The 10737-nt window shown below is 42.2% G+C and overlaps 1 protein-coding gene across 1 annotated transcript in view; it reads right to left on the bottom strand.

The window, feature by feature from the left end:
• Positions 1-4995: 4995 nt before the first annotated feature.
• Positions 4996-10737, bottom strand: part of LOC127613504 (ankyrin-1-like) — a gene marked incomplete at its 3' end in the record, with an annotated part of 46214 nt that continues 40472 nt past the window's right edge. The window contains exons 40-44 of the mRNA XM_052084568.1: positions 9910-9987; positions 9620-9751; positions 9129-9269; positions 8547-8757; positions 4996-8074 (exon numbers count right to left, since the gene is read on the bottom strand). Coding sequence (XP_051940528.1) covers positions 4996-8074; positions 8547-8757; positions 9129-9269; positions 9620-9751; positions 9910-9987 — 3641 coding nt within the window. The remainder of the gene's footprint in view (positions 8075-8546; positions 8758-9128; positions 9270-9619; positions 9752-9909; positions 9988-10737) is intronic.

The raw sequence follows: 10737 nt of genomic DNA, 5'->3' as shown, positions 1-10737 counted from the left end.
AGAATCCGGGGACGATGCTCTAAAGTCCAACAGCCAGTCCCACAGCAGTGACGTGTCTAGATCTGAAGAAATAGATTCTGGAGACAGAGCCCTGCTGCTAAATAAGTGATCTAGCTCCATGTCTGATGAAACAGATTGTGGCGATAGTGGTCTGGTCTCATCAAAAAGGTTAGGGAGACCCCAATCATGACCTTCCCAATCTGAAACACTCGATTGCGGTGAGTACGACCGTTGCTTGAAGCATTGGTCATAATTCTCAATTTGGGCAATGTCAAAATGAGGAACAGGCGAGTCAGGAGAAAGAGCCCTGACTTCACAGTGAGACGCTATAGACTCTGGTGAACATGGTCTCACCTCCAAGGCCATTTCAACTGCGGTGGAGTCAGGCAACTCATCAAAGGAATCAGACAGTACTAAAGTAGGTCCAGACTCTGAAGCCGTGACTTTAGGAATGGCCTCGGCTGGTCTTTCATGAGTAAAGCCACGGACAACGTCTGCATATGTAAAAGGTCGTGCACATGACGGAGGTGGAACTGCAATTACAGAGACCTCAGTTTCTGTTCTAAAATGCTCTGACGATACTGAATCTGGCGATTCTGGCCTGCTCTCATTCGAGAGATCCTTGATACTAAATTCTGAATAATCCACCTCAGACAATGTTGAAAGAGGAGAAAGTGGCCTATCTTCAGAATACCTTAAGTAATAATTACAATGTTGTCTGTTGTTTTGAACATACATCGTGTCCGGACTGAAGGAACATTTCTCAACTGATGCTGCAGAATTTGGGGAGGATGCTCTAAAGTCCAAAAGCCAATCCCGCAGCAGGGACGTGTATAGATCTGAAGAAACAGAATCTGGAGACAACGCCCTGCTGCTAGATAAGAGATCGAGCTCCATGTCTGATGAAACAGATTGTGGTGATAGTGTTCTGGTCTCATCAAAAAGGTTAGGGAGACCCCAATCATGACCTTCCCAATCTGAAACACTCGATTGCGGTGAGTACGACCGTTGCTTGAAGCATTGGTCATAATTCTCAATTTGGGCAATGTCAAAATGAGGAACAGGCGAGTCAGGAGAAAGAGCCCTGAGTTCACAGTAAGACGCGATAGACTCTGGTGAACATGGTCTCACCTCCAAAGCCATTGGAGACGGAGGTGCTGTGACTTCACAGTGAGATGCTCTAAAGTCCAACAGCCAATCCCGCAGCAGTGACGTGTCTAGATCTGAAGAAACAGAATCTGGAGACAACGCCCTGCTGCTAGATAAGAGATCGAGCTCCATGTCTGATGAAACAGATTGTGACGATAGTGGTCTGGTCTCATCAAAAAGGTTAGGGAGACCCCAATCATGACCTTCCCAATCTGAAACACTCGATTGCGGTGAGTACGACCGTTGCTTGAAGCATTGGTCATAATTCTCAATTTGGGCAATGTCAAAATGAGGAACAGGCGAGTCAGGAGAAAGAGCCCTGACTTCACAGTGAGACGCTATAGACTCTGGTGAACATGGTCTCACCTCCAAGGCCATTTCAGCTATGGTGGAGTCAGGCAACTCATCAAAGGAATCAGACAGTACTAAAATAGGTCCAGACTCTGAAGCCGTGACTTTAGGAATGGCATCGGCTGGTCTTTCATGAGTAAAGCCACGGACAACGTCTGCATATGTAAAAGGTCGTGCACATGACGGAGGTGGAACTGCAATTACACAGACCAGAGTTTCTGTTCTAAAATGCTCTGACGATACTGAATCTGGCGATTCTGGCCTGCTCTCATTCGAGAGATCCTTGATACTAAATTCTGAATAATCCACCTCAGACAATGTTGAAAGAGGAGAAAGTGGCCTATCTTCAGAATACCTTAAGTAATAATTACAATGTTGTCTGTTGTTTTGAACATACATCGTGTCCGGACTGAAGGAACATTTCTCAACTGATGCTGCAGAATTTGGGGAGGATGCTCTAAAGTCCAAAAGCCAATCCCGCAGCAGGGACGTGTCTAGATCTGAAGAAACAGAATCTGGAGCCAACGCCCTGCTGCTAGATAAGAGATCGAGCTCCATGTCTGATGAAACAGATTGTGGTGATAGTGTTCTGGTCTCATCAAAAAGGTTAGGGAGACCCCAATCATGACCTTCCCAATCTGAAACACTCGATTGCGGTGAGTACGACCGTTGCTTGAAGCATTGGTCATAATTCTCAATTTGGGCAATGTCAAAATGAGGAACAGGCGAGTCAGGAGAAAGAGCCCTGAGTTCACAGTAAGACGCGATAGACTCTGGTGAACATGATCTCACCTCCAAAGCCATTGGAGACGGAGGTGCTGTGACTTCACAGTGAGATGCTCTAAAGTCCAACAGCCAATCCCGCAGCAGTGACGTGTCTAGATCTGAAGAAACAGAATCTGGAGACAACGCCCTGCTGCTAGATAAGAGATCGAGCTCCATGTCTGATGAAACAGATTGTGACGATAGTGGTCTGGTCTCATCAAAAAGGTTAGGGAGACCCCAATCATGACCTTCCCAATCTGAAACACTCGATTGCGGTGAGTACGACCGTTGCTTGAAGCATTGGTCATAATTCTCAATTTGGGCAATGTCAAAATGAGGAACAGGCGAGTCAGGAGAAAGAGCCCTGACTTCACAGTGAGACGCTATAGACTCTGGTGAACATGGTCTCACCTCCAAGGCCATTTCAGCTGTGGTGGAGTCAGGCAACTCATCAAAGGAATTAGACAGTACTAAAATAGGTCCAGATTCTGAAGCCGTGACTTTAGGCATGGCATCGGCTGGTCTTTCATGAGTAAAGCCACGGACAACGTCTGCATATGTAAAAGGTCGTGCACATGACGGAGGTGGAACTGCAATTACAGAGACCTTAGTTTCTGTTCTAAAATGCTCTGACGATACTGAATCTGGCGATTCTGGCCTGCTCTCATTCAGGAGATCCTTGATACTAAGTTCTGAATAATCCACCTCAGACAATGTTGAAAGAGGAGAAAGTGGCCTATCTTCAGAATACCTTAAGTAATAATTACAATGTTGTCTGTTGTTTTGAACATACATCGTGTCCGGACTGAAGGAACATTTCTCAACTGATGCTGCAGAATTTGGGGAGGATGCTCTAAAGTCCAAGAGCCAATCCCGCAGCAGGGACGTGTCTAGATCTGAAGAAACAGAATCTGGAGACAACGCCCTGCTGCTAGATAAGAGATCGAGCTCCATGTCTGATGAAACAGATTGTGGTGATAGTGGTCTGGTCTCATCAAAAAGGTTAGGGAGACCCCAATCATGACCTTCCCAATCTGAAACACTCGATTGCGGTGAGTACGACCGTTGCTTGAAGCATTGGTCATAATTCTCAATTTGGGCAATGTCAAAATGAGGAACAGGCGAGTCAGGAGAAAGAGCCCTGACTTCACAGTGAGACGCTATAGACTCTGGTGAACATGGTCTCACCTCCAAGGCCATTTCAGCTGTGGTGGAGTCAGGCAACTCATCAAAGGAATCAGACAGTACTAAAATAGGTCCAGATTCTGAAGCCGTGACTTTAGGCATGGCATCGGCTGGTCTTTCATGAGTAAAGCCACGGACAACGTCTGCATATGTAAAAGGTCGTGCACATGACGGAGGTGGAACTGCAATTACAGAGACCTTAGTTTCTGTTCTAAAATGCTCTGACGATACTGAATCTGGCGATTCTGGCCTGCTCTCATTCAGGAGATCCTTGATACTAAGTTCTGAATAATCCACCTCAGACAATGTTGAAAGAGGAGAAAGTGGCCTATCTTCACAATACCTTAAGTAATAATTACAATGTTGTCTGTTGTTTTGAACATACATCGTGTCCGGACTGAAGGAACATTTCTCAACTGATGCTGCAGAATTTGGGGAGGATGCTCTAAAGTCCAAGAGCCAATCCCGCAGCAGGGACGTGTCTAGATCTGAAGAAACAGAATCTGGAGACAACGCCCTGCTGCTAGATAAGAGATCGAGCTCCATGTCTGATGAAACAGATTGTGGTGATAGTGGTCTGGTCTCATCAAAAAGGTTAGGGAGACCCCAATCATGACCTTCCCAATCTGAAACACTCGATTGCGGTGAGTACGACCGTTGCTTGAAGCATTGGTCATAATTCTCAATTTGGGCAATGTCAAAATGAGGAACAGGCGAGTCAGGAGAAAGAGCCCTGAGTTCACAGTAAGACGCGATAGACTCTGGTGAACATGGTCTCACCTCCAAAGCCATTGGAGACGGAGGTGCTGTGACTTCACAGTGAGATGCTCTAAAGTCCAACAGCCAATCCCGCAGCAGTGACGTGTCTAGATCTGAAGAAACAGAATCTGGAGACAACGCCCTGCTGCTAGATAAGAGATCGAGCTCCATGTCTGATGAAACAGATTGTGACGATAGTGGTCTGGTCTCATCAAAAAGGTTAGGGAGACCCCAATCATGACCTTCCCAATCTGAAACACTCGATTGCGGTGAGTACGACCGTTGCTTGAAGCATTGGTCATAATTCTCAATTTGGGCAATGTCAAAATGAGGAACAGGCGAGTCAGGAGAAAGAGCCCTGACTTCACAGTGAGACGCTATAGACTCTGGTGAACATGGTCTCACCTCCAAGGCCATTTCAGCTGTGGTGGAGTCAGGCAACTCATCAAAGGAATCAGACAGTACTAAAATAGGTCCAGACTCTGAAGCCGTGACTTTAGGAATGGCATCGGCTGGTCTTTCATGAGTAAAGCCACGGACAACGTCTGCATATGTAAAAGGTCGTGCACATGACGGAGGTGGAACTGCAATTACAGAGACCTCAGTTTCTGTTCTAAAATGCTCTGACGATACTGAATCTGGCGATTCTGGCCTGCTGTCATTAAAAAGATCCTTGATACTAAATTCTGAATAATCCACCTCAGACAATGTTGAAAGAGGAGAAACTGGCCGATCTTCAGAATACCGTAAGTAAAAATTACAATGTTGCCTATTGTTTTGAACAGACATCATCTCTGGACTGAAGGAAAATTTCTCAACTGATGCTGCAGAATTTGGGGAGGATGCTCTAAAGTCCAAGAGCCAATCCCGCAGCAGGGACGTGTCTAGATCTGAAGAAACAGAATCTGGAGACAACGCCCTGCTGCTAGATAAGAGATCGAGCTCCATGTCTGATGAAACAGATTGTGGTGATAGTGGTCTGGTCTCATCAAAAAGGTTAGGGAGACCCCAATCATGACCTTCCCAATCTGAAACACTCGATTGCGGTGAGTACGACCGTTGCTTGAAGCATTGGTCATAATTTTCAATTTGGGCAATGTCAAAATGAGGAACAGGCGAGTCAGGAGAAAGAGCCCTGAGTTCACAGTGAGACACTATAGACTCTGGTGAACATGGTCTCACTTCCATTGCCATGTCAGCTGTGGCGGAGTCAGAAAGTACTGAAATAGGCCTTGACTCAAAAATCTTTGCTTTATACATGGCATCTGCTTTATTTTTATTTGTAATGCCATACTTAACTTGTTCATATGGCAAAGGTTTGTTCACAATAACATGGCTTTGTCCAGCCACTTTTTCTGAACAGGAATCATGTATTTTTGGTCCGCTGTTTTCAAAACTCTGTTCAAAACAAATATCTGACTGTATGTTTCTTGATTGTAGTGTATTTTCAGGGTTGTTGTAGAAAAAGTGACAAGATTTTTGTTTTTCCTGTTCAATCAATTCAGAATATAGAGGACAATTTGTCATTGATACTCCAACTTTTGTAGAGAATGCCATTTTTTCTTGCCCGTTGTTTTGGACCAAATCATCTCCGTAGGAAGCCTTGCCTTTGCATACGTTTCTTGTTTTATCTTTTGGAAACTCTAATGTGTATTTTGGTCTTTCTACAAAGTTGAAGATAACAGGTTTATGTACTTGTTTTTCTGGTAAACTGCATGTGGTCTCTACAGATGGTCTGTAAAATTGGTGTTCTGGATAAATATTTTCTGTTGATTCTTTTATCCGACTACAGTCTATGTGATCTTTAATTTGATTGTTTCCTGTTGTATTTATTCTTAAATGTGTTATACTACGATCAGAGTCATTTGTTGATGGTCGTAAGACAGAATGTTGAGGTGCCAACTTCGAAAACCAATAATCAAGAAATGATTCCTTACTTTCTTTCTTTACCTCTAGGACTTGAGTAGTGCTTTGAACTGACATTTCTTTTTCATTTACATTGTCTATCCACCCTGTATCAACTGTTACATCCCATTGTAGTGATTCAGGCTCTTCTAAATTGAGATTGTTCTCATCATGTGATGAAGGCTCATTTGTGTTATACTGGAGATCAGTTTTGTGTGTTGACTGTGACACACGTGATAACGGATAAGCATTTGACATTTTGTAACCTTGCGGAAAATTTTGATTAGAGGGCAATTTTGTTTCCAAAGTGCTCACCTTGCCCAGTTTTGTCTGTTTTTGTGTCATTTGGGGTAAGGTTGGAGTAGCCCCTGAGTACTGTAAAAAATAATCACAATACTGACTCATCAGTTGGGAGCGTGTTGGTTCAGAGAGCAAGAGCTCAAGGAATGAGAAACTGCAATGAGATGTCTGAGATTGTGGTGAAAAGGGACGGTAATCCATATCTGACGACTCATATTCATGACTATTTGTGCCTAAATCTGGCAAAGCCTTTTTATTTAAAGAAGTTACTTCATGCAAATGCTCAAAAGGCAAAATTTTTGAAGTCAAACTTGGAATTACTCGCTGAATAAGTAGACTGTCAGGTAAAAGTGGAGTGTCCTTTGCATCTCCAGAGTCAAGGTTCTTTGCAGGTTTTTCGATTCCACCAAATTGCAGTCTACTATCACACACATCTGAAGGATTGGGGTCTGTGTTATTTTCAGTAATTTCAGGTGAAGTATATTTATCTGCTCCTGAAAAGAGTGCCCAACTAACATCCATGATGGGAAGGTCTGCCCTAAAACCCTTCCTTTTGCTGAGGGGAGAGTCAGGAGACATTGCCCTGTAATCACTGATAGACATGACCGAATCAGGTGATGAAAGTCTAGGTAAAGTGCCACTTAATGTCCAAAATTCTGTTGGTGAGAAACTTTTTTCATCAACACAAGTCTCATCATCTATGGACATGGACGACAATGATTCATTATCAGATGTCTGTCGGGCATAGGTTGGCAGATAAAGACTGGAAGAGACAGTCTTTGTTCTGTATTTCTCACTGTCTGGACTGATTGAACAACAAATACCAGAGCTCTCAGTTGAGTTACAGGCCATATGAGTGTTTTTATCCATTTGATGGTACTTGGCTGTAGCGTGTAGAGTGGATTCCACTGTCTGGAGATCATCATCATCACCATCATCAATGAAGAACATGTTATCCTGGAAGCCAGTATTATTAACTTGGGTTTTTGTATTTTCATTGCTTGATGTAAATGGATCATAGCGCATGTTCACATTAGGATCCTGTGGGCTCTTGGGCTGATCTTTGAAGACTTGGGCTGTGTGTTCATCAACACACTGTAAGACTTGACTTTTTCTGTCTATATCTGTGGTTTCTTCAGTTATCGCGAGAGTTGCTTGGTGACCCTTTGCTGAAGCAAACATTGTAGAACCAGAGGTTCCTCTCAACTTCTCCTTGGAATAATTTAGAGGGAAATTATTATTTATTCCAGTATGGGAAATATAGTATTCATTAATCTCTTCAAAGTCAGTCTCAGCTTGGTCTGACTCAGATAAGATCAGACTAATGTCACTCATTGATCCAGATGATGGCAACTTCAAAGTTTCAGGTGACCCCTTATCCTCTTTAGCAGCAAATGTCCCAGAGATGTTTTGGCAGCATATCTCTTTGACTTGGCACTGACCACTACCATGAAAAGACTTGGAGACATGTACTTCAATATTGCAGGGAATTTGATGGTCTTTCCCTTTGTATTTGACATCATAAACTCGGGTTGTTTTGCTCTTCATTGCAGCTTCTTTTTTGATGGGGAGCGTACTTACTTGCTCTTCCAAGTTGACATAGCGTGTACGTTCATGTGAAATTACATCATCTAATGTCCACAGGTTAGGGTTGAGTTCACTGTAACGCACAAAGCAGACACAGTGGCAAATGAATCCTTCAAAATATGATATGTAAAATCCATAAACTGTACAACTGGCAAACACACATTAGCACAAAAGGCATTTACACTCAGTACAAAGCCAGTGAACACAAAATCCCGGAGCAGCCGATTCAGTGAGTCTCGATTTTTGAAGATCTGTTCCAAAATGTGTTAACTGGTATCAAGAGTAAGACAACTGGGTAGTTCCTTTTCATTCTCATTGAACGCTATTTAAAAATAATAAAAAAATAAAGGGATGAATAGGTATTGGGCTACGTTGACTATTTTGAGTAGTTGAGTTTTAGGAGTTGAATAAATACTGTCTAAAAATGAATAATCATTTCATTAATCATGATATCAATCTCAATCAAAATAATTGTGATTAGTATTTTCCCATAATCATTCAGCGCTACTATACAGTGCATTTAGAAATCCAATAAATTTAATTACTGGGAGATCTCGATTTCCTCCAAAAGGTCACCATGTATACTCTCCGAGTGGATATGTCCGGCAGGCTCCGCCCATGAAGGAATGTCAAGGAGAGAAGCTACAGAGAGGTCTTCTTCAGAAACAGCTGGGGGAGGTTTGCGATCTGATTCCACCCTTCTCACAATCCTGGGGCTGTCCACATCTTCTTGTACTGAAGATAGAGCCACTGACACTGAAAAAAACCCCCAAGATATTAAACATAGGGACGCACGATAATTATCGGCGTGACCGACTCCCTCATGTCTTTATTTCCTGTATTTTAAACAATGCCGTCTTCCACTTGCCTTCCACAGACTCACGTGCCTGAATCCTTCCTGCTGATTTGCAGAATGAAAGTGTATCACTTCCTCATCCCTTGCCGCCTATGCACGCTAATTCACCGAATGAGGATTTCATCACTTTCTCCTACTTCTTACCCAATCAATGGACTCATGAATCTTTTCTTTTCCAGACAGTGTATTTTTATATATATGATGGAATAAAAACCGATCATTTAGTGTACTGACTGAAAACACTGAGAGAAAAAATATGTCCCAAAAGTACCTTCACTATGGTCCAATGTCTTCTCAATCTCTGCATATGTTCTTGAGGTTTGTTCTTGGAGTGACTTGTTCATCTGTGTTTCAATTAGATGAACAATATCCATCCGGTTGATCTTGGTCAGTCTCTTAATCAGGCAATCTTCTGTGGAATTGTTTCACAATGATTGTCAGAAGCTTGAATGGTATATCAATTGTATATTGACGGTATTTTAATTAAAAATCAAGATTTAAAACATTAAAGTCCCTGTAAAATGAAAATAAAAGGTCTTACAAATTTGACACATCACAAAGAAGAATGTAACAAGCATGCCAAATTTGAATGGATAAAAGGAGTTGCCAGTACAAAAGTTATAACACATTAAATGTTTCAGAAAGAAAATAATGAAATCACTTTACGGGGTTTTTAACAATTTAAGTGCAATAATTGCCAATATTCAGAGTAGACAAATACTCCTAGTTTGTCTTTTTGAATAAGGCTGAACTAATACGTACCTGTGGCATGTTTGCCTTCCCGTTCAACCCAATGTTGAAGTAAGGCATGACTCTGTTCTTGAAGTGAATTGGGATTCTGTGTTCTAACTAATTGGATTTCATCCTCATTGAATTCCAGTTCCCTTGCCAGCTCTGGGGTCATAGACAACACAATATGAAAGTTATATTGAGAGTGCTGTTGCTGACAAAATAATAACAACATCCATTTAAGTGTTTTACATAAATATTAGCATGATCAAAACAGATTTTTTTAGAAAAAAGAGAGTGAGAGAGAATGTACTTGAGCTTACCAGTCCAGCTGAAGCCAAGGAGATCTGCAATGATAGCTAATGTCTCCTCTTTCCTGTCAGCATCATCTTGCCAATCCACTAAAATACCACCACATTAAAATTAAATATTTTTAACTGTACCTGTACACATCGTTTGCTGTAAATACAGATGCTATTTTCCCAAGGATTATGGCTTTATGAATTGTAACAAACCTGAAATTAAATGTGGAAATGCAATGTTGACATTGATGAAAAGATAAAGGTTGGATTCATCGCTCTAGAGAGTTTCCAAAATATGATTCTATGGTTACGATCAGCAGATGAAGCTTAGTAATGTTAGCCAAGCTAAATTAGTATCGGAGATACCAGTAGTCTGCATCAAAATAAGCTTGTGAACTAAAACCAACATGACCATTCAATCTTGAGATCGGAGACAGACACAGATGAGATGGACAAGTAACTTTTCGACGGGCAAAAGACAATACATGCACACACATGTATCATCTCAGAATGCTCTTATGAAGGAGAAAAGAAGACTTGCTGCTAGGGAGAAGGACTAGGAAAGACAAAGCCTAAGTAGACCTGGCCATACCTGCCATGCACTCTGGAGTGTGTTCATCGGCGATTCTCCGCATCTGATTTTCCACCGTGTCATCCCAGGTAGGCCTAGATTCAAACACATCCACTGTACCAGTAGAGGGTTGTACACCCATCAAAGGATCCAAACGACTTGAGGTCGGGATGTCATACATAAAGATGACAGAATCTGGACTCTTGTGACTTGAGCTGCTGATGTCATCAGTGTCCAAAGAAATAGATGATTCTTCAGTCTGACGTATTTGGATTCCT

This window comes from Hippocampus zosterae, chromosome 13, assembly GCF_025434085.1.
Source record: "Hippocampus zosterae strain Florida chromosome 13, ASM2543408v3, whole genome shotgun sequence".
Lineage (NCBI taxonomy): Eukaryota > Metazoa > Chordata > Actinopteri > Syngnathiformes > Syngnathidae > Hippocampus > Hippocampus zosterae.
Note: the sequence above shows the minus strand (reverse complement) of the source record. Positions and strands in the feature narration are given on the sequence as shown.